The following is a 24,540-nucleotide window of genomic DNA, read 5'->3' as shown; positions in this document are numbered from 1 at the left end:
GTAAAGAGGTAATTTGAATGCAAGAAGTAACCTAAGTTACTCATCCGATTTCAAAAATTCTTTCATTGAAATAGACTTTCAAGAAAAATCGGTCAAGTGCGAGTTGGACGCGCACACGAAGGGTTCCGTACCATCGTACAAGAAATAACAATTTTTAATTTCCATGGCAGTCATGTTGAGCGACATAGAAATATATATTCTGCAAGAATTTCAAATCTAGCTGTTACGGTTCACGAGTTACAGCCCGCTGACAGACAGACGGACGGACGGCTTAGTCATAAGGCCCCGTTACCACCTTCCAGGGGCTCCAGGTATGAAACCCTAAACAGGGTATTTTAATTAAACAATACAATAAGAAACTGCTGATGTTAATGATATCATTTATTTTCATAATAATTTAACCTAAATTAAACAATATTATTACAATATCCTAGTACATCTATATGTCGCAGCGAAATGGCATAAGCCGTTAGTTAGCTAACACCCGTATTCACAAACGTTACTATGGGGTCTCATAGTGCGCTCGAATGCACAGTGTCCGTTCCACCAATCAGATGACTGTATCACGTCAATTTACAATGATCTGATTGGTGGAACCTACACTATGCGTTCGAGCTTACTGTGAGACCTCATAGTAACTCTCTTAGTGATATGGCTAACGCCCGGGATATGTTAAAATAACAACTCAATTAGACTATTTCAATAAACAAATCTACTGATATCATCTAATAGTGTTAAGATAATATTTAGGCCGGGCACATGAATCTTCTAACCTAACCAAACTTTAGATTACATTGATTAGAACATAAATATTCATGTGCCCGGCCGCAGTCGTTTTAACATCTCCCGGGCGTTGGCCATATCACTAAGGGAGTTGGTTAACTCCCGGCTTATGCCATTTCGCTGCGCCATATATAATATCTTAGTGCACCTATACCACGCCCGCGTTCCCAGCGCTGGGCGGCGTGGGCTGCGCGAACATGAAGGAGGACGCGTTCTGGAGCAGCTGCTTCTTCACAAACTCCGTGGTCGCCGACTGGAGGTTCTGTTTGGCGCCGAACTTGCACTTCACGTAGCCGTATAGATTCGCGCCGGTTAGCGTCAACGCTATGAGCACCAATAGCTGGTAAACAAAAACAAAAAATCTATTTAAAAACCGGCCAAGTGCGAGTCCGGCTGAGACCTATAGTGCGTGGTTCAGTTAAAACGAGACGGTTTTATGTCAGCAGTATAGCGCTGTCTCGTTTTAACAGTGTCTTAAATATAAGCAAAGTCACAGTGCGCTCTATAAATCTCAACCTCAGACTCGCGCGCCGAGGGTTCCGTACTCGGGTATTTTTTCCGACATTTTGCACGATAAATCAAAAACGACTATGCATAAAAATAAATAACAAGTGTAAATTAAAAATTTATAACACCCCCCAACAAGTGAAGGTTACAGTAAGAACTAGAAAAGAGCTGATAACTTTCAAACGGCTGAACCGATTTTCTTGGATATAGCTAATAACACTCTCGAGCTCACCACAATCGATCTCAAGCCACCTTTCAAACAAAAAAAAACGAAATTAAAATCGGTTCATTAGTTTAGGAGCTACGATGCCACAGACAGATGACAGATACACAGATACACACGTCAAACTTATAACACCCCTCTTTTTGGGTGGGGGGTTAAAAATATGGTTTAGAATGTACAGGTAAAGGCCTTTCACATGATACCCCACTTGGTATAGTTATCTTGCTTTGAAAATTGAGAATACTAAATTATTTTTTCATGAACACATTTTAATTTTTTTCGTGATGTAACCACAAATTCACGGTTTTCGGAATTTTCCTTTACTCCTGCCAAATTTCATGATTCTAGGTTCCTATAGGTTTTCTTGACAGACACGATAGACGGACAAGATATTATAACACATTTATTTGCAGCAATACAAGTTAATTACAGACAGCGCCATCTATGATGTGATTAAGTATACTAGTTACTTGTTCGTGAACATTTTTTTTTTGTGATGTAACCACAAATTCACGGTTTTAAAGTTTTATCCGTTTGCTTGTGCTATAAGACATATTGCTACCTGCCTTTCATAATGCTAGGTTAACGGGAAGTACCCTATAGATACCCTATTCCCTTGACAGACATGACAGACAGATAGACATCAAAGTGATCCTGTTAGGGTTCCTCTTTTCTCTGGAGATACAGAACCTTAGAAACTGCACTAGAATTGCATTTCAACTGCAATTTTGCAGTCAGCTTAAAGTCCAAATATTGTCCGTCTGCACAGGCAAGTTGGTGACCACTCACCATCCACTTGAACTTGAGTCCAAACAGACAAATGATGAAGAAGCCCGACCAGATCATGGGACACAGGATGAGCCCCATCCAGAACAAGCGACTCTCGTTGCGGTTGATGCGACTCTGAAAATAACACAAATTTTTTCATGGCGGCCATTTTGAAATTCTTATTATTTTTTATTATAGCGGAAATACAAATACACATTCTGTGAAAAAAAAATTCAACACTATCTATTAGGTACAATTCACGGATACAGACGGACAGACAGACAGACGGACGGACAGCGGAGTCTTAGTAATAGGATCCTGTTGGGACTCTTCGGGTATGGAACCTTAATTAAGCAGCGATCAGAATAAGTAGTGCAAATTCGCGGAATTTCATTCGCGGATTAAGTACTAATATTCTGGAATTACAAATACAGAAAGGCGGTGCGATTCTAAAAGTCTAAAGGTAAAAATTACAAAGTGGTATTTCTTGTACGATGGTACGGAACTCCTCGTGTGCGAGTCCAACTCGCCCTTGGCCGGTTTTTAGTGAATATATAAACTACAACACTACTAATTACCTGTTTGGATTCAAAGACCCAGTGTGATTTTCCATCGTCGTCTACGTAGTTCCACCACCGCAGCCCGACCAGAAGTCTGCCTGAAATTATTATACAAGGATCTCTTTCACAATGTAAAGGCCATAGCACGAAAACACAGTTCACGACAGTATGGGAACTTGTAACAGAACGTCGCGTCGAGACTTCGACGTCACTGGCAGGCGTCAAATGTTACCTACATTTGACGCTAAGTAGTCTATGAAACGCCTATTTCTCTTTGATTTCACCTATAGCCTAATATTTGACATATCGTCAGTTAGAATCAAACAGACTAGTTCACAAAATAGCAGTAAAAATAAATTTGTGCAGTTGTCATTTTATCGCAATCGACCGGCAATAAGCCTGGTATCTCCTTAACGAATGTCTTTCAGTCACTCGCTTCACACAAACGTAGTTTGGTTCTATGTCTGTTGCGTCCCACTGACGCCTGCAAATACTATTGCGACTCGTCTTGCGGTTAAGTTCAGGGACGACTATTTGTTTGGTGCAGACTATAATTTACTCTAACTTGGCTTACCACTGATATTTTTAACAGTCCAGAAGTCTGCAGACAGAAGGAGCACCACCAAAACGAAGCTAGCGATGAAGGAGTCTGAGAACCAACCACAGAGAATGTACACCACTATGGCAGCACCTCGGAATATTAGGTGGAAGAACACTATGTATGGATGCCTGGAAACACAAACAAATACTGTTGGTAATTTGGCTGTACACAACTTATAAACTAAAGTTGGTCTAATAATATTCTCAAATAAAAACCTTTTTAACAAGTGTAAATTAAAAATTTATAACACCCCCGACAAGTGAAGGTCAGTAACTAGAAAAGACCTGATAACTTTCAAACGGCCGATTTTCTTGGACTATTCCGCGCCTACGATCCAAAGTATCTGAGTTTTCCAAAACATCATTTTCAAATAAATAATTATGTATTTAGGCAACGTCCATCTTGACAGCTTGACATTTGTCTATTGACATAATATTATGAACCTAACGGTTATCTAACCTTCTTTTCTACAAGAAAACTAGTCTCTTAAACGGCTGAACCAATTTTTTTGGATTATAGCTAAAAACACTCTTGATCAAGCCACCTTTCAAACAAAAAAAAGTAAATTAAAATCGGTTCATTCGTTTAGGCGCTACGATGCCACAGACAGATACACAGATACACACGTCAAACTTATAACACCCCTCTTTTTGGGTTGGGGGTTAAAAACAAGCTTTTATTGAAGCCATGTACTCCTACCAAGTAAAATATGTCGAGATAAATCCAATAAGAACAAACACAATGGAGTTATGTTGAGAAGTTCCTCTCGCCACCTCCCAGTTTCATCATGAGTTTCATCATCAGTGTCCATGGTAGCATTCTATTGCACTGTCATTTGTCATCATAGTTACATGTGTTTCTTTCTTTGTGTTTTGTCTTTTTATCTTGTTAGGGTTCCTTACCTCAAAAGGAAAAACTGAACCTTTATAAGATCACTTTGCTGTCTGTCTGTCCGTCCGTCCCTCATGTCTGTCAAGAAAACCTATAGGGTACTTCCCGTTGACCTGGAATCATGAAATTTGGCAGATAGGTAGGTCTAATAGCACAAGTAAAAGAATAAATCCGAAAACTGTGAATTTGTAGTTACATCACCGATTTTTTTTTTTAAATGTGTTTCAATTTTCAAAGTAAGATAACTATACCAAGTGGGGTATCATATGAAAGAACTTTACCTGTATATTCTAAAACAGACTTTTATTTATTTTTATGCATACTAGTTTTCGATTTATCGGATATGTCGGAAAAAATATCCAGGTATGGAACCCTCAGTGTGCGAGTCTGACTCGCATTTGGCCGGTTTTTATTTTAGCATAGCGTCCTTTAAGTCTTTTAAGTTTTGATTTTAGCATGATGATAATAATCACACAGGTAAGTAGAATATTAGTTAAATAACAGATGCAATAGTTACACGAACTGCTTGTTGGCATTGTCCTCTTCACCGAAGGCGATGGTGTCGTCGTCCAGCAGCGGCACCTGCGGCACGACTGGCTGTAATGCCCGTTACATCTACATGAGCTCAAGCCGTGCAAAGCAAAACCAACCTACAGGTCTAGCCACAGGATTCAAAATAGGTGTTTGTTTCAAAGTAAGTTTAAACCATGAAATAAGCTTAAAACCATTTGTTTCAAAGTAATGGGAAATCATCGTCTCACAGAGGAAAAATGCCATTTGTATGCTTTAAAAACAAACAGTTACTTGTATATTAGCGTGTTACCTTCATCTTAGAATACTAGAGGTGATAATAATATGTTCTATCATTTATTAATCAGGATTGAGGAGTTGGAATCCAAATTTTTTATAAAACAATGTCGCAAAGTTCCTCTATCGATTAAAAAAGAAACGACGCAAATCGGTTCAGAAATCTCGGAGATTTCGGTGTACATAGGTAGAAAAACACAACTCCCTTTTTGAAAGTCGGTTAAAAAAGTAACCTATGTTACACCCTGGTCAATCCTCTACTTGTTTGTAAAAATCCCGTCAAAATCGGTTCAGCCGTTCCAAAGATTAGCCTTTTCAAACACTGTCTGACAGACAGACAGACAGACAAAAATTTTATAAACGTGTGATTCAGTGTTGGTATCGTTCAAATAACCATATGAGCTTAATATGAGGTAGTTATTTCGAAATTACAGACAGACACTCCAATTTTATTTATTAGTATAGATTGTGTTCATCATTATCAAATCAACATATTATGACCGGCTCACTACACTTCTCCTCTCAGAATGAGAAGGGCCAGCCAAGTGCATATTGACAGACTTCATCCTCCTTTGAGAACTTTAAGGCATGCAGGTGCAATCACGATGTTATCCTTCACTGTTAAAACAAGTGAAACTTAGGTGTGTGTGGAGGTGTGTGTTAGGTGTGTGTGGATCAAACCCTAGACCCCAAACTAGGAGGTTGATGGCTTAATCACCACCACTTACTCTGATTATAACATTAGTATAGATTCTTTATTAAAGTGGTGATAATGGTTAAGAGTTCGGCCTCCTAATCAGGAGGTTCAATCCCTGACAGACACCTCTTTTCAGAGTTATAACCAATTTAAGCTATTAAAGATCACTTGCTTTAACAGCAAAGAAAAACATCAGGAAATTGCATGCCTGAGAGTTCTCCATAATGTTTTCTGATCTCTGCCAATTCACATTTTTCTCATTCTGAGGAAATCAGTGCTCAGTGGTTGGTGATGAGTTAAAATGATATAAGTTACTGAAACACACCCTTATTAAGAATTCTGTGGATATATTCTATCAGAGTATAAATGTTACTAATAAAAAGGTGCAAATCAAAACAGCAGTACATGAGTAGTCAATAACAAAATGATACCTAATGAATGAGTTTATTTTTATCAAGCTTTATTAACTTAAAGATGTTCAATATTATAGTGTTGTTTATAGTATTATGTATGAAAATTGTTGTCTAAATGATATGTACCTAATAATTTATCTATACAACAATATCTATCTATGAAATTTACTATAAACACTGTGTGTTTCCAATTTGTAACATCAATTAGATTAGGCAATATATTAGGATTATTATCAATACTTTATTGAAATACAAAATTAATCATGTTCATGAGTGTTTTGATGTTTTACTTACAGTCGCTGAATTCATTTTTGACTAACTAATTTGTATTGTTCTGTGCTGCAACTTGATTGCTGACAAGACTAAGATAATAAGCACACTAAAATTCAAAGATTCTTGATAAATGAAGCCAATTATTTTAAAAATTCGATCAACAATTCAACCACACACACTCCACGCTCCACGTAAATAAACGAAAGAAACGTCAGTCAAAGTCAAATTTTAACTGTCAATTCTAAGCTGTCATTTTTTTTTCTCTCGTCTGGCTTTACACTGATTAGCCAATGTCAAGTTTGTAGTTATTTACAAGTTAGGGAAACTATATGTATAAGTATGGACTTCGTCTGTGCCGGCGCCCGCCGACATACGCGCGGCGCCCCTTTAAAGCGCTTCCCAGTCAGTTCCACCACCAGAACACAAAAACCGGCCACTTCTAACAAAAACCACAGACAAAAACACACTCCAAAAAGTCTGCGCGCCACTAAATGCCACCACAGACGAAGTCCACCTGTCATTTTTGACATTCCTTATTTTATTTATGGTGCTACAGATTAAAAAATCTACAAAGAGTTTAAGTTCTATGGTTTATTTGAATCGTTGCGAACAAAAGCTCCAGTTATGTAAACTCTGTAAACTACTAGATCATGGACCTATCTTTGTGTACTAGATACTTAATAATTTTACGTAGTTTGTTTTCCGTTTTGTATGATCTGCGCTCTATAATATCTATGGACTTTATCGATTTCAATCGATTCATTTTATAAGGTTTCAATATCGATTTTTCACTCGTGATGAATGAATTTGTATGAAGTCTGATACTCTATTTGAAAATCGTTTCAGTGACCCTGTCAAATGTCCGTCTCCAGTCTCCAGTGATGCATTGGTTAGAGATGTGTTCAGCAGACTAATCAGATCATCAGATAACTAAGTACAAAATGACGTTATCTCTCAAAAATCTGATTGATAGACAAAAACTCTGCTACGGCAGGATTATAGTTCTTTTTACTTATTTACTGTAAATAGATAAATTATTGTTGAAACCATCGAGTATAAACTTTGTACCAATTCTCCATTTTCCAAATCCTCTTCCTCATGCTGTACCGCAAGCAGCTAGTTAGGTACCTATCTACTAACTACTTACATCGTCCACGTGGGTTTAGGTTCTAAGTAATTCTCTGGAAACTTTTTATTTTTCAGCATTAAAAGTATCCTGGATACAGGATTAAATTTCGTCAAAATTCTGAAACAGATGGACCGTGAAAAGCTAGCAGACAAACAGACACATTTTCCCATAATATTAGTACTGAAGTATAGATTGATGGTATTCTTCTCAAATACAATGAAAAATGAAAGTAAATTTTATGCTTTTATTGCTTTCTTATTTTCCTTCGACCTTGGCACATGAATCGTTGCTGTTCACCTCTTGGAATCGATGTATCGACCAAATCGATTTCACGCTACAGATGAGAACTGTCAAAATTTTGCAGGAAGTAGGCACATGCAACGCTGTTTACAATAGCGATTCGCGACGTTTTCCACTTTGTTGTGCTATTGTTTTTTTCGTAATCGTCCCGTTTCTCGTACGATGTCTCCCGGTGTTGCTGGTGTCGTGTTTTTGTGCTCGTGATCTTGGATTTCGGTGACAGGTGCTGGTTTGCGTAACGTAGCCATGGGCGCAAAGGCTAGCACCGCGAACGGAGAGCAGAGTCCGCGGGCCAGGACATTCTCGACGAGCTCTAGTTCGGACGTGGTGTCGGGGGCCGGGTTCAGCTTGCTCAGGGCTATACCGGGGATACAAGTGTCGAATGATAGGCAGCGCGCGAGATCGTTGTCGTCCGTGCCGGATTTACACGCGTCCCACGAAGCCATCGCCATCCCGCCGAACTCGCAGAGCTACGAGGCATCCGCGGCGGCCAGTCCAGACACGGACTCCAGCTCTAACGAGGACACTGGACCGGTAGCGGGCACGTCTCTGGCGCTCGGACGGGTGTACGCAGCCCACTCGCTACCGTCACATATCTGGTCTTTAAACGGTAACTTTTGTCATAATTATTTGACAACTTCGCCCTTGACTGCAGATACAGTGTAAGATGTACATCTTACACTTATTCACTTCAGGGACTTAAGTTTGTTAATATGTCAAACTTGTTCAGTTAGTTAAAATATACATTTTCTTTCTATTACCATGTTCAAAAGGTTAAATTTTCTGATTGACATATTTATGTACAGCTTAAACTGATGGGTTAAAGATGAGCTTTTCCGTAAAAGATTTTTCTGACTATAACATGGTCACATGTTGAAAGGGATTATCAGAAATACTTCTTGGCTATTTGAATCCAGACTGGCTAAGTTAGTTTTAAGTTAGAATTGTAAGAGACTAAGGTTATATCCTGTACAATAACTGTTATTAAGCAGAATAGTTCTTGAAAACATAAGATCTATGGTCGCAGATACACCTGTAAGTTTTACTCCCATAAGTAACTTACATGATTAACTTATGATAAATTTACTAATGTTTACACTTTTATAACTACACTAGAGGATGCCCGCGGCTTCACCCGCGTGGATTTCGGTTTTTTCTTATTCCCGTAGGAACTCTTCAATTTTCCGGGATAAAAAGTAGCCTATGTCCTTCCCCGGGATGTATCCCAAGTCTTTACCAAATTTCATTAAAATCGGTTCAGTGGTTGGGCCGTGAAAACGTAGCAGACAGACAGACAGACACACTTTCGCATTTATAATATTAGTATGGATTTACTGTCAATATGTTGTCAATTGATAATGTAATGCTGCCTATGACTTTTTATGGCATTTACATAGCTTCCTCTTTATTAGTAGATAGATTTACCTACACTATAAGGAAATTTAGAAATATTTATTTTATGCTTTAAAAAATAAGAAATGCATGGTTCGAATCCTGCCTGTTCCATGCCTTTTGATAGTATTTTTAACCCCCGACCCAAAAAGAGGGGTGTTATAAGTTTGACGTGTGTATCTGTGTATCTGTGTGTCTGTGTATCTGTGTATCTGTGTATCTGTGTATCTGTCTGTGGCATCATAGCGCCTAAACGTATGAACCGATTTTAATTTAGTTTTTTTTGTTTGAAAGGTGGCTTGATCGAGAGTGTCCTTAGCTATAATCTAAAAAAAATGGTTCAGCCGTTTAAGAGTTATCAGCTCTTTTCTAGTTTTCTTGTAGAAAATAAGGTTAGATAACCGTTAGGTTCATAATATTATGTCAATTGACAAATGTCAAGCTGTCAAGATGGACGTTGCCTAAATACATAATTATTTATTTGAAAATGATGTTTTGGAAAACTGAAATAGTTTGGATCGTCGGGGGTGTTATAAATTTTTAATTTACACTTGTTATCTATACATATAATAAAAATAAAATTGTAGAAAAGTGGTGTCTGTACAATGGAAATATATTAAAAAAAAGTAGCAGGGGTTGTTATTATATCAATGCCGAACCCGAAATTGTAATTAATATTTTTTTTGTCTGTTTGTCTGTGTGTTTGTGCACGCTAATATCAGAAACGGCTTATTCGATTTAAATACGGTTTTCACTAATATATTGTAGTAAGCTTCACTTAACATTTAGTGTTTATTTCATGTCAATCGGTTCATAAATAAAAAAGTTATGTCAATTTAAAGAATCACGGCGAACATTTTTAACGTACAGAGTATATGCTGTCCGAAAAGTCACTATTCCACGCGAACGAAGTTGCGGGCACAGCTAGTTTAAAAATTATTTAAAACTTTCTGCGCTTCAATGAGTTAGCATAAAACTAGTTTGGAAGGTAAAGGTGTGTCAAATTAAAGATTGTTGTGCTTATAATCCTATTAGATTCTCATTAACATTCAGATACCTAAGTAACAATAATTTTGTGAGAGTTATAATTAGACAGAAAACAAACTGTGTATACATATATTTACAGTTTTTAACTAAATCAATTGAAGCAATTAATACCTTAGTTCCATTCTAATTAAACTCAATTTACTTATCATGCTAGTAAGTAATTATTAGAGTATATGAAATCTAACAGGCTATCAAACGTAGTTTGGAAATAATGAACAGTATTCTGCTTCATCGTGACCAACCCATCGCCGGCTCACTACAGAGCACTGGTCTCCTGTCAGAGTGAGCTGGTCAATTGGGGATTGGCAGACTTCACACACCTTTGAGAACATTATAGAGAACTGCCGGGATCAAACCCCCGACCTCAGATAAACGGAACCCTAAATAAAAAATTTTCAAAAGAAAAATAAAACCGACTTCAAAAACGACAACACTAAAAAGTAAAAAATAACTTTTGTTTAGCTAGTAGCTACACGTGTAATGCACCTAGGTATGAAGTCGAGCGAGCATATTAAAACAAAATTAGAAATCCAAGAGTGAAGCTCGCCCGACTTCATACCTAGGTGCATTACACGTGTAGCTACTAGCTAAACAAAAGTTATTTTTTACTTTTTAGTGTTGTCGTTTTTGAAGTCGGTTTTATTTTTCTTTTGAAAATTTTTTATTTCACAATTTTTAGTGGCCCCACTGTACTATAATATGCTGTGCCCAGTTAAAACCCTACTGTTTACTAAGCTATTACACTGATCGCGAGCAATTTGCTCCTATCCGTTGAGGAGTTCTGTTCTTCATCTCCGAAGATATTCATCAGATCTTCACCAAATTTATATGGGACCACCTGCACAGTATATCCTTTCAAACAAAAAAAAAAATTTCCAAATCGGTCCAGGGGTCTTTGAGTAATCGGGGAACATACATAAAAAATATAAAAAAAAAAAAAAAAAAAAGATCCCGACGAATTGAGAACCTCCTCCTTTTTTGGAAGTCGGTTAAAGAGCGAGGCCCGCCTCGCACTTAATCAGTTTTATCTTCCTCTTCTATTGTATAAGTAGAGATCCTGGTGTCCAGTCTGTAGTGGACCTCTGTTATCATTAAATTGTCAAAATAATAAGCTAGTCGTTGTGTACGAGTCATTTCTAGATCTTTCTCTAGGCTGTCACAGTAATTTATATTATGTATTTTATGATGATTTTGTTTTCACTATTTCATCTGTCATGTAACTCATATAGAATGGTGCCATCACAGACAAGACAAGATAACCTCATACAGTTACTGACTAGAAACTACACATTATTTACCTTGGTTTACATTCTGTTATCATTGTGTCATCACATTATTGTCCTAATAATACTTACTTAATATAACTAACTATTTACTTCTACTTAACTAAACCTACAACTCCGTTTAAGTATGTGCATATAAGTAGTTTTTAAAAATTCAGTGGAAGCTCCTTGATTTTCCAGGATAAAAAGTAGCCTGTGTCGCTCCCCAGGTTTTGAAGTTCAATTTTTTGCACGGGTATGGGTTCAAAACTTGAACCATACCCATGCTAAAAATCACGTTGTTTGCGACGTGATTGAAGGACAAACCAACAAATAAAAATAATTTTGCAATTTCATAACAAGGCTCCAGCTCCATTGACACGACAACACAAACAGGCGTCAAATGTTACCTACACTTGACGCTAGGTAGGCTATGAAATGACTAGATATCTTTGATTTCACGTCACCCCTAGCCTAATAATGAGAACTCAACATTTTAGGAATTCAACATTTTGAACCTGAAAGATTTGACAGAGGTCGATTTAGGATCATACTAGAGTTTCCTCACTCTAGTTCACTCTGCCGAGGTGCAACTTCCGAGGAAAGTAGTCTTAGGGCTCATTCACATGAGGTCGTTTTGACCGATTCGGTTGCTGCTCGTATTCGACCACAGCCCGTAATCGGTCATCGGCTAGTGTAAACGGGTTTTCGGTTAGCCGTATTCGATCACAGACCATTTGTACATCATCATGAACAACCCATTTCCGCCCCACTACTGAATTCGGGTCTCCTCTCAGAATGAGAAGAGGTTAGACTTTAGACCATAGTCTGCCACGCTGGCCCAATGCGAATTGGCAGACTTCACACACCTTCGAAAACATGGAGAACTCTCAGGCATGCAGGTTTCCTCACGATGTTTTCCTTCACCGTCAAAGCAAGTGATATTTAATTGCTTAAAACGCACACAACTGAAAAGTTAGTGGTGCGTGCCCGGGATCGAACCCCCGACCTCCGATTAGGAGGCGGACGTTCTAACCACTAGGGTATCACAACTTGTACATGGTTTTTAACCCCCGACCCAAAAAGAGGGGTGTTATAAGTTTGACGTGTGTATCTGTGTATCTGTGTGTCTGTGTATCTGTGTATCTGTGTATCTGTGTATCTGTCTGTGGCATCATAGCGCCTAAACGTATGAACCGATTTTAATTTAGTTTTTTTTGTTTGAAAGGTGGCTTGATCGAGAGTGTCCTTAGCTATAATCTAAAAAAAATGGTTCAGCCGTTTAAGAGTTATCAGCTCTTTTCTAGTTTTCTTGTAGAAAATAAGGTTAGATAACCGTTAGGTTCATAATATTATGTCAATTGACAAATGTCAAGCTGTCAAGATGGACGTTGCCTAAATACATAATTATTTATTTGAAAATGATGTTTTGGAAAACTGAAATAGTTTGGATCGTCGGGGGTGTTATAAATTTTTAATTTACACTTGTTATCTATACATATAATAAAAATAAAATTGTAGAAAAGTGGTGTCTGTACAATGGAAATATATTAAAAAAAAGTAGCAGGGGTTGTTATTATATCAATGCCGAACCCGAAATTGTAATTAATATTTTTTTGTCTGTTTGTCTGTGTGTTTGTGCACGCTAATATCAGAAACGGCTTATTCGATTTAAATACGGTTTTCACTAATATATTGTAGTAAGCTTCACTTAACATTTAGTGTTTATTTCATGTCAATCGGTTCATAAATAAAAAAGTTATGTCAATTTAAAGAATCACGGCGAACATTTTTAACGTACAGAGTATATGCTGCCCGAAAAGTCACTATTCCACGCGAACGAAGTTGCGGGCACAGCTAGTTTAAAAATTATTTAAAACTTTCTGCGCTTCAATGAGTTAGCATAAAACTAGTTTGGAAGGTAAAGGTGTGTCAAATTAAAGATTGTTGTGCTTATAATCCTATTAGATTCTCATTAACATTCAGATACCTAAGTAACAATAATTTTGTGAGAGTTATAATTAGACAGAAAACAAACTGTGTATACATATATTTACAGTTTTTAACTAAATCAATTGAAGCAATTAATACCTTAGTTCCATTCTAATTAAACTCAATTTACTTATCATGCTAGTAAGTAATTATTAGAGTATATGAAATCTAACAGGCTATCAAACGTAGTTTGGAAATAATGAACAGTATTCTGCTTCATCGTGACCAACCCATCGCCGGCTCACTACAGAGCACTGGTCTCCTGTCAGAGTGAGCTGGTCAATTGGGGATTGGCAGACTTCACACACCTTTGAGAACATTATAGAGAACTGCCGGGATCAAACCCCCGACCTCAGATAAACGGAACCCTAAATAAAAAATTTTCAAAAGAAAAATAAAACCGACTTCAAAAACGACAACACTAAAAAGTAAAAAATAACTTTTGTTTAGCTAGTAGCTACACGTGTAATGCACCTAGGTATGAAGTCGAGCGAGCATATTAAAACAAAATTAGAAATCCAAGAGTGAAGCTCGCCCGACTTCATACCTAGGTGCATTACACGTGTAGCTACTAGCTAAACAAAAGTTATTTTTTACTTTTTAGTGTTGTCGTTTTTGAAGTCGGTTTTATTTTTCTTTTGAAAATTTTTTATTTCACAATTTTTAGTGGCCCCACTGTACTATAATATGCTGTGCCCAGTTAAAACCCTACTGTTTACTAAGCTATTACACTGATCGCGAGCAATTTGCTCCTATCCGTTGAGGAGTTCTGTTCTTCATCTCCGAAGATATTCATCAGATCTTCACCAAATTTATATGGGACCACCTGCACAGTATATCCTTTCAAACAAAAAAAAAATTTCCAAATCGGTCCAGGGGTCTTTGAGTAATCGGGGAACATACATAAAAAATATAAAAAAAAAAAAAAAAAAAAAAAAGATCCCGACGAATTGAGAACCTCCTCCTTTTTTGGAAGTCGGTTAAAGAGCGAGGCCCGCTTCGCACTTAATCAGTTTTATCTTCCTCTTCTATTGTATAAGTAGAGATCCTGGTGTCCAGTCTGTAGTGGACCTCTGTTATCATTAAATTGTCAAAATAATAAGCTAGTCGTTGTGTACGAGTCATTTCTAGATCTTTCTCTAGGCTGTCACAGTAATTTATATTATGTATTTTATGATGATTTTGTTTTCACTATTTCATCTGTCATGTAACTCATATAGAATGGTGCCATCACAGACAAGACAAGATAACCTCATACAGTTACTGACTAGAAACTACACATTATTTACCTTGGTTTACATTCTGTTATCATTGTGTCATCACATTATTGTCCTAATAATACTTACTTAATATAACTAACTATTTACTTCTACTTAACTAAACCTACAACTCCGTTTAAGTATGTGCATATAAGTAGTTTTTAAAAATTCAGTGGAAGCTCCTTGATTTTACAGGATAAAAAGTAGCCTGTGTCACTCCCCAGGTTTTGAAGTTCAATTTTTTGCACGGGTATGGGTTCAAAACTTGAACCATACCCATGCTAAAAATCACGTTGTTTGCGACGTGATTGAAGGACAAACCAACAAATAAAAATAATTTTGCAATTTCATAACAAGGCTCCAGCTCCATTGACACGACAACACAACAGGCGTCAAATGTTACCTACACTTGACGCTAGGTAGGCTATGAAAAGACTAGATATCTTTGATTTCACGTCACCCCTAGCCTAATAATGAGAACTCAACATTTTAGGAATTCAACATTTTGAACCTGAAGGATTTGACAGAGGTCGATTTAGGATCATACTAGAGTTTCCTCACTCTAGTTCACTCTGCCGAGGTGCAACTTCCGAAGAAAGTAGTCTTAGGGCTCATTTACATGTGGTCGTTTTGACCGATTCGGTTGCTGCTCAGTCACCGATTGGCGTAAACGAGTATTCGTTTAGCCGTATTCGACCACAGCCCGTAATCGGTCATCGGCTAGTGTAAACGGGTTTTCGGTTAGCCGTATTCGATCGCAGACCATTTTTACATCATCATGAACAACCCATTTCCGCCCCACTACTGAGTTCGGGTCTCCTCTCAGAATGAGAAGGGTTTGGGCCATAGTCTGCCACGATGGCCCAATGCGGATTGGCAGACTTCACACACCTTCGAAAACATGGAGAACTCTCAGGCATACAGGTTTCCTCACGATGTTCTCCTTCACCGTCAAAGCAAGTGATATTTAATTGCTTAAAACGCACACAACTGAAAAGTTAGTGGTGCGTGCCCGGGATCGAACCCCCGACCTCCGATTAGGAGGCGGACGTTCTAACCACTAGGGTATCACAACTTGTACATGGTTTTTAACCCCCGACCCAAAAAGAGGGGTGTTATAAGTTTGACGTGTGTACCTGTGTATCTGTGTATCTGTTTGTGGCATCGTAGCGCCTAAACGAATGAACCGATTTTAATTTAGTTTTTTTGTTTGAAAGGTGGCTTGATCGAGAGTGTTCTTAGCTATAATCTAAAAAAATTGGTTCAGCCGTTTAAGAGTTATCAGCTCTTTTTTAGTTTTCTTTTAGAAAAGAAGGTTAGATAAGCGTTAGGTTCATAATATTATGTCAATTGACAAATGTCAAGCTGTCAAGATGGACGTTGCCTTGATACATAATTATTTATTTGAAAATGATGTTTTGGAAAACTCAGATACTTTGTCGGGGGTGTTATAAATTTTTAATTTACACTTGTTATTTTTACCATTCGCACACAGTAAAAGTACCTTGTTGTCGTAATACAACAATAATATGTCGGTCCATGATGCTGCCTTCAACACGAGTGTTCACAGTTCGGCTGAATGTGGTCGCCGAATCCGGTAAATCGACAACTTAAACGAATACGGTCGCCGTATTAGGTGACCGACTGAAATGTAAACACCCAATTCTAATTAGGTTGGTGCGGCTATATACTCACGGATTTAGTCGATGTGAGGCCGATTAGTTTCGAACCCATCCCTATAACCGTGAGAATAGCCGTAACAACCTATCCCACCAAAAACATTTCATGTAAAAAGTTAGCCAAGACTCACAAGTTCATAATGTTTTCACTGTTAAAAAGTTATGAGATCTCTAGTAGAGCCAAGCCCCTAGCTGAGCTTAGATTTGTGCTGGCCATGGGACCTATCCCAAGTCCAAAGTAATATAGCTCTTAAATGTTCTTGACTATATCACATTTATAACAATAAATAACAAATCACTCTACTTACAAGCTCTGATTCTACAAACCCTACATCTTGGTAAAAAAAAGACGGCTTGGCCGTTTAATAACTTTTAACGTTTAATATGTTATGTCATGTAATAGTTTTACGAACATTAAACGGCCAAGCCGTACTTTTTTTACCAAGATATAGGGTTTGTAAAATCAGAGCTTGTAAGTAGAGTGATTTGTTATTTATTGTTATAAATGTGATATAGTCAAGAACATTTAAGAGCTATATTACTTTGGACTTGGGATAGTTCCCATGGCCAGCACAAATCTAAGCTCAGCTAGGGGCTTGGCTCTACTAGAGATCTCATAACTTTTTAACAGTGAAAACATTATGAACTTGTGAGTCTTGGCTAACTTTTTACATGAAATGTTTTTGGTGGGATTTCATTTCTTTTTGGCAGGTGCCCTAAATTTTTTTTGGATCTATTTCTTGTAGGTACATCATTTTCATGGCCCACTCTCTATCGTTACCTCTTTTTTTAAAAGCTTTTATTCAACTTGCAATGTACTCGTATGTAAGTATATTTGTTCGGGTGGAATCTTGCAACTCAATTTTGAAGCAGATATACCAAATTTCAGTCTTTTAGGACTTCAGGAAACACAGAGATACTTGGTACGTTTGATAAATCTGCCACGGACATCTTATCCTGTAAACTTTAGTATTCGAGCAACAGATTTTACAGATATGCATCTCATATACGAGGGGATGAAGGGGGACCCGATTTCTTAATTTATCTGTTGTTCATAATTCTTGAAATACCTACTTAATGCCAAATTTCAGTCTTCTAGGACTTCAGAAAGTACCCTAGAATTTGTGACTAGAGGTTTTGAATGTCGATAAATCTGAAACTATAAAAGCTAGACAATTGATACTCAGTACGTTTAATGAATCTGCCAAGGACATCTTATCCTGAAAATATCAGCATTCTACCGACAGAATTTACAGATTTGCTTTTCCCATAAGAGTCGTAGAGGGGGGGCATTGCCAATTTCTTAATTTTCCTGTAGTTTGTATGCAATTTCTAGTCTACATACCAAATTTCAGCCTTCTAGGACTTCTGGAAGTACCCTAGAATTACAGACTAGAAGTTTTGACTGTCAATAAATCTGAAACTATAAAAGCTAGACAATTGATACTCAATGCGTTTAATCAATTTCCCAAGGACATCTTATCCTGAAAATATCAGCATTCTACCGACAGAATTTACAGATTTGCTTTTCCCATAAGAGTCGTAGAGGGGGGGCATTGCCAATTTCTTAATTTTCCTGTAGTTTGTATGCAATTTCTAGTCTACATACAAAATTTCAGCCTTCTAGGACTTCTGGAAGTACCCTAGAATTACAGACTAGAAGTTTTGACTGTCAATAAATCTGAAACTATAAAAGCTAGACAATTGATACTCAATGCGTTTAATAAATCTGCCAAGGACATCTTATCCTGAAAATATCAGCATTCTAGCGATAGAATTTACAGATTTGCTTTTCTCATAAGAGGCGTAGAAGGGGGGCATTGCCAATTTCTTAATTTTCCTGTAGTTTGTACGCAATTTCTAGTCTACATACCAAATTTCAGCCTTCTAGGACTTCTGGAAGTACCCTAGAATTACAGACTATGAATAGTGATGATCATCAGTGAGGGACGAAAACGGCGTATTTTAGGTATCAATAAATCTGTAACCATAAAAGCTAGATATTTGATACTTAGTATATTTGGTACATTTGCTGAGGACACCTTATACTGAAAATTTCAGCTTTCTAGCGCCATCCAGACCGAAGTTATGACGGGTCGAAAATACGGCGAAACACTTCGAGAAAAAGGTACTACGTAGCGCCCCGGCCGCCGTTTGGCTCGTCTTGGCGGGGGCACTGACGTGCCCCCTGATACTTACAATGGAAATCACTCACGACAGTTTAAACGTTAGAACACCCAATTCGATGAATCAATTCGGTTTAACCTAATGTAATCGCGCCATTATCATTACGTCAGAGAGATCATTGGCAAAAGTCACCCTATTTGCTAAAGCTCTTTTGAGTAAAGCAAGTAGGTGTCAAATACGATTGTTACACAATGTTCAGCCTGTCCCAGTCGGCCTTTTGCCAACGCTGACAGTATTGATTTAATTGTGCTCCACCAATAAAATGTTGTCAGTATTTGGGTAGTTATACGACCACGAATCTAGTCTACATATTTTTTGCACGACAACCGAAAAAAGGAGTGTAATGATTTCAGGATCCATGTATGTATGTGAGTTTCTTTATTTCACCATAACTTAAGATTTGGATGTATAGGGTAGCGTTGGAATCCATAAATGGCTATAAATTTTTGAAAAATTCAATATGGCAGCTGTATGACCTTATTTTTAGGGATCCGTACCTCAAAAGGAAAAAAGGTACCCTTATAGGATCACTTTGTTGTCTGTCTGTCTGTTCGTCTGTCTGTCGTTCTGTCAAGAAAACCTATAGGGTACCTTTTCAGCTTGTTTTTAACCGACTTCCAAAAAAGGAGGAGGTTCTCAATTCGTCGGGATCTTTTTTTTTTTTTATTTTTTATGTATGTTCCCCGATTACTCAAAGACCCCTGGACCGATTTGGAAAATTTTTTTTTTGTTTGAAAGGGTATACTGTGCAGGTGGTCCCATATAAATTTGGTGAAGATCTGATGAATATCTTCGGAGATGGAGAACAGAACTCCTCAATGGATAAGAGCAAATTGCTCGCGATCACTGTAATAGCTTAGTAAACAGTAGGGTTTTAACTGGGTATAGCATATTATAGTACAGTGGGGCCACTAAAAATTGTGAAATAAAAATTTTTCAAAAGAAAAATAAAACCGACTTCAAAAACCAAAAACACTAAAAAGTAGAAAATAATTTTTGTTTAGCTACACATGTAATGTACCTAGGTATGAAGTCGGGCGAGCTTCACTCTTGGATTTCTAATTTTGTTTTAATATGCTCGCTCGACTTCATACCTAGGTACATTACATGTGTAGCTAAACAAAAATTATTTTCTACTTTTTAGTGTTTTTGGTTTTTGAAGTCGGTTTTATTTTTTTGGTAAGGCAATCGTAATTTTAACCGACTTCGAAAAACGAGGAGGTTCTTTTTTTTCTGACCTGTTGAACGTAGGTTGGTACTTTTGTGCGAAAGCTGGCGCCAGAGAAGCATATTCCAGGTGATCATTCAAGGGAGGTCTATCTTACAGAGCAAAGCTACGAGTACATGCAAAATCTCAAGTTTCTTAGCCTACTTGCTTTCTCTCCAACCTTGATAACATCGGAAACAGTATTTCCGCCCAGCATCGAAAACATTATGAAACTTTTTATCTGAATCCGTGCGTCAATTCGTCTAGAGCACTAGCTTCCCGAGTCCCGTAGTAAAAATAAAATATGGCGGACACTTTTCCGGGTTTTCGGCGCGCCTACGCAAGGAAAAGCTCAGTAACTCGCGAACCGCCGGCGTGACAACACGTTGACAATGTACCGCCGCCGCTATCGCACCACCCTCGGCTTGGGTCTGGGGTCATCGTTCTCCTCTACCTTTTCAACCACCCTTTCGTTCAGTTCACGTACATCGACCGTACAGGGTGAGATTTTGGGAGCGATCACTTTTAACCATTCGATATTAAGAATTTAGGTCTTAGTCAAAGTTAAACAAAGCCCTTACAATTATCACAAATAGTCATCATTGTGTACTTTTTGATGGCCGATTGGTGAATATGTCAAGACTTGATGAGGCGCGCGACTTCGTCCGCGTGGTTTTATGTTTTTAAAATCCCGTGGAAACTATTTTCCGGATTAAAAAGTAGCCTATGTCCTTCCCCGGGATGCAAGCCAGCTCTGTACCTTTCATCAAAATCGGTTGAACGGATGGGTCGTAAAGGCTAACAGACAGACAGATAAACACACTTTTGCATTTAAAATATGGATAAATAATGAATTATATGAAGATAATAAAACTGTCCTAGTTTCCTCTAAACAATAGTGCCTTAGACCAAACTCTCTCTAATAGTAATAATAGTCGCCTCACTGATCGCTCCCAAAATCTCACCCCTTAGATACCGTGAGGTCCGACGCTCGTGCCACAGCAGCTAAGCTCAAATCCAAGTATGAAAACGCCGGCACTGCACAAGGTCTGTGTGTGTGTGTGTGCGCGTGTGTGTGTGTGTTTGTGTGTGTAATATTATGCTAAATATAAATTTCTATATTTTTAACATGCTCTTTATAGAAATTTCTATTTCTACATAGTTAGTTACTTTACTCTTTCGTAGTATGTAACTAAAAGTTCCCTTGCTTGGTTATGGTGGAGTTTTAAAGTTTTAATGGATTCACCTGAGACTACGGCTAACCGCGGAAAGCAATTAGTTAATTTAGCAAGGGCTACAGAAACACAAGGGTTTAGTTAAATGCGTGTGGATACTTAGCGAAGAGGCGTTTTGAACCTTTAGGTATTGAAGCAACTGAGCAAGTGCGAGTCGGAACCGCACACGGCGACTCTGATCTGAACAAAGCGCAGCGGCGACCAATCCTTGATCTAAAGTTCATTGTTTTTAACACCCGACCCATAAAGAGGGGTGTTATAAGTTTGACGTGTGGATCTATGTATCTGTCTGTGGCATCGTAGCTCCTAAACGAATGAACCGATTTTAATTTAGTTTTTTTTTGTTTGAAAGGTGGCTTGATAGTTATTAGGTAAAGTTGGTTCCTTATGTAAGCAAGCCAAAGTTTAGTAATGTAGGAAATATTGCATGTTTTGGATAAGTTCGAATAATTAACTCGCGCTCTTAGCCATTATTATTATCTACCTATATAAAAGGAAAAGCTGACTGACTGACTGACTGATCTATCGCCGCACAGCACAAACCACTGGACGGATCGAGCTGAAAGGCATGCAAGGCAGATAGCGATTTTTTGAAAATTCAATCCCGACGGGGGTAAAATAGGGGGTTGAAATTTGTGTAGTCCACGCGGATGAAGTCGCGGGCATAAACTAGTTCGTTTAGTAATTAATCATTACTCAGGTTAATCTTACTCAGGTCAACTTAATCAGGTTATGAGCCTTAGCTTAAGATGCAATGTGAAAGTCACTATTGAAGGGTGACTTTCCACTAGAGACCGAAACAAGTGTAAATTAAAAATTTATAACACCCCCAACAAGTGAAGGTTACAGTAACTAGAAAAGAGCTGATAACTTTCAAGCGGCTGAACCGATTTTCTTGGACTAAAGCTAAAATCACTCTCGCTTAAGCCACCTTTCAAACAAAAAAAACTAAATTAAAATCGGTTCATTAGTTTAGGAGCTATTATGCCACAGACATACACAGATACACACGTCAAACTTATAACACCCCTCTTTTTGGGTCGGGGGTTAAAAAAGGTTGTTCGTCTTTATTCTATGCGAAAATGTTAACAAGAATAAAATATGTATGCAGTATGCACATAACTTCCGGATCATACAGGCTGATTTCTTTGTGGTGGATGCCAACACGCCCTCGGCGCTTCCTCTCTATATTCCCAGACTCCGGATACTCTACGAGCAAGTCCGGATGGCGACACAAGTTTTATATTTCTCACTAACTATAACTAGGTACATTTTAGCTCTATACATTAGAATCACATTATACCTACCTACTAAGTATTATAACGTAAAACTCCCCCACCAAGTGGTCCAGCAGTGGATGTCTATCGGGTGATAATGATGATGAACATTACAACGTAAAGAAGCGACTCCCCCCCCCTGCCGATTTTGCTTACGTTTAGCGTTGTCCTTGTCCCGCTCGATTGGCTTCCTGTTGCGGTAATATTTCTTTAGATTATTTTGATGCCTCCAACCATTGAGTAGGTAGGAATTATTTTATGTAATTCAGCCAATACAAACGATTGCGACAGTCGCAATAAATCAATTACAAGCTTGTTACATCCGTTACAGCCTGTGACGTAGACCACAGAGACACGATATTGACGGAGTAGAGATCTTCCACGGAACACTAAATTAATTTTAATATTGTGAACATCAAAAACGATAAGTGCCGCGTGTTGTAACTTGTAATACTTATATAGTTTATGGGTATATTAAAATTTAATACATGTCCCCCAGCGCTGTGCTATAAACTAATTGAATTTAAATGTCATCTCACATCTGGACATTTTAATGATATTACGTAAACAAGTGTAAATTAAAAATTTTCAACACCCCCGACATATCATTTTCAAATAAATAATCATGTATATCTAGGCAACGTCCATCTTGACAGCTTGACATTTGTCAATTGACACTTGAATATTATGAACCTAAGGGTTATCTAACCTTCTTTTCTACAAGAAAACTAGAAAATAGCTGATAACTTTCAAACGGCTGAACCAATTTTTTTGGATTATAGCTAAGAACACTCTCGATCAAGCCACCTTTCAAACAAAAAAAAGTAAATTAAAATCGGTTCATTCGTTTAGGCGCTACGATGCCACAGACAGATACACAGATACACAGATACACAGACACACAGATACACAGACACACAGATACACACGTCAAACTTATAACACCCCTCTTTTTGGGTCGGGGGTTAATTAATGTTGTTTGATCAAATTAATTTTGCTACATCGAAGTTTCCTAACGAACGTTTCGTAGGAGCTCTTTCACGAACAAACGCACTTTAATTAACAAAATATATAGGTAGTTTGCTTTTGCCCCGCTCTAAAATGCATAAACGTAGCATCCACCTAGCGCAACACATCGTATCCCAGAGGATGCTACTTTAATTCTAGTAAGAAAAGTGCTGCTGCATCTGACAGGTGTTGACGAGGAAATGTGAAGTAGAGGCGATCACAATGTATCGGAGACGGTCGAAATGATACAGGGTATACAAGAACCTGCATATCCCGAAAGCAGGAGAAGGTATTGGCTTAGGTGCCTTGTGTTACATAATATAAGGATGCCTTTTTTTCTTTTGAGGTATGGAACCCTAAAAATTGCCGGTAAAAGATGCTACAAGATCCAACTAGAGTAGTTACTTGTGTCAGCCAGTAAGAGGACCACGGGGCGCACAAACAAGTCAATATTTCAACACGGAAACTGGGGCACGACCTGCTCATCCATGCCTTTGGATTTATAATTCTAAAGTCTTTTTGCCAGCATTTTCCTTCTACAAGTTCTTACCTAAGAAATCCATGATAGCTCAGTGGTTAAAACATTGGCCTTTTATTCAGTCAGGGGCTCTATCCCGAGCACGCATCTCTATCACTTGCTTCAACGGTTAAGAAAACATCGTGAGGAAACCTTTATGCCAGAGAGTTCTCCATAATGTTCTCCAAGGTGTGTGAAGCCAGTCCGCACCTGGCCAAGTGGGCTGGACTGTGCCCTAAACCCTTCAAAACTATACATATTATTTGTGAAAAAATATTGGCAGCGAGCTAGGCGCTGGGGTATATTTCGACCAGCAATAAAGTTTGTTGCGATGGATGCGACCAATATTTCCTTGTACAGTCAACAACAAAGCTACCTAGCTTTACCAGTACAAGCGACTATGGGCGGGTGCAAACCTAGCTTTGTTGCTGACTGTACTATCTATTATTATGTAGGTCCAATACGTCACACTGTTCATAGTATATGGCCTTGATTGGCTTCATCTTGTACTTGAACCGAGAAAATA

General features: G+C 38.0%; 2 protein-coding genes across 4 annotated transcripts in view; one reads left to right on the top strand and one right to left on the bottom strand.

Moving 5' to 3' along the window:
- Window positions 1-578: 578 nt before the first annotated feature.
- Window positions 579-9,009, bottom strand: LOC123868501 (uncharacterized Golgi apparatus membrane protein-like protein CG5021). Of its 2 annotated transcripts, none has more exons than XM_045911042.1 (7): window positions 8,999-9,009; window positions 6,545-6,701; window positions 4,851-4,915; window positions 3,416-3,570; window positions 2,860-2,939; window positions 2,303-2,416; window positions 579-1,123 (listed from the first exon to the last, which is right to left on the bottom strand). In XM_045911042.1, the coding sequence occupies exons 2-7, from the start codon at window positions 6,557-6,559 to the stop codon at window positions 932-934; spliced, it is 621 nt and encodes a 206-aa protein (XP_045766998.1). In that variant the 5' UTR covers window positions 6,560-6,701; window positions 8,999-9,009; the 3' UTR covers window positions 579-931. The 2 variants fall into 2 exon arrangements, with proteins under 2 accessions (XP_045766998.1, XP_045766997.1); XM_045911041.1 differs by having other exon boundaries at window positions 580-1,123; window positions 4,851-4,930.
- The window catches only part of LOC123868503 (E3 ubiquitin-protein ligase znrf2), a 121,880-nt gene continuing 105,328 nt past the window's right edge, over window positions 7,989-24,540 (top strand). Inside the window, exons 1-2 of one of the 2 annotated variants that reach the window (XM_045911044.1) lie at window positions 20,353-20,478; window positions 20,950-21,024. In XM_045911044.1, coding sequence (XP_045767000.1) covers window positions 20,370-20,478; window positions 20,950-21,024 — 184 coding nt within the window. In that variant the 5' untranslated portion in view covers window positions 20,353-20,369. Of the gene's footprint in view, window positions 8,563-20,352; window positions 20,479-20,949; window positions 21,025-24,540 lie in introns of those variants that run through there. The other variant, XM_045911043.1, reaches the window with a different exon arrangement.

Source organism: Maniola jurtina, chromosome 9 (assembly GCF_905333055.1).
Source record: "Maniola jurtina chromosome 9, ilManJurt1.1, whole genome shotgun sequence".
NCBI lineage: Eukaryota > Metazoa > Arthropoda > Insecta > Lepidoptera > Nymphalidae > Maniola > Maniola jurtina.
This window is presented reverse-complemented; position numbering and strand designations above follow the sequence as displayed.

Excerpts from the sequence above, each read along its gene's own strand:
- LOC123868501 (XM_045911041.1), bottom strand. Across the intron at positions 3,571-4,850 it reads AATGCCAACAAGCAGTTCGT|GCATCCATACATAGTGTTCT; the intron begins GTAACTATTGCA and ends TTGTGTTTCCAG. Across the intron at positions 2,940-3,415 it reads GACTGTTAAAAATATCAGTG|GCAGACTTCTGGTCGGGCTG; the intron begins GTAAGCCAAGTT and ends TAATAATTTCAG.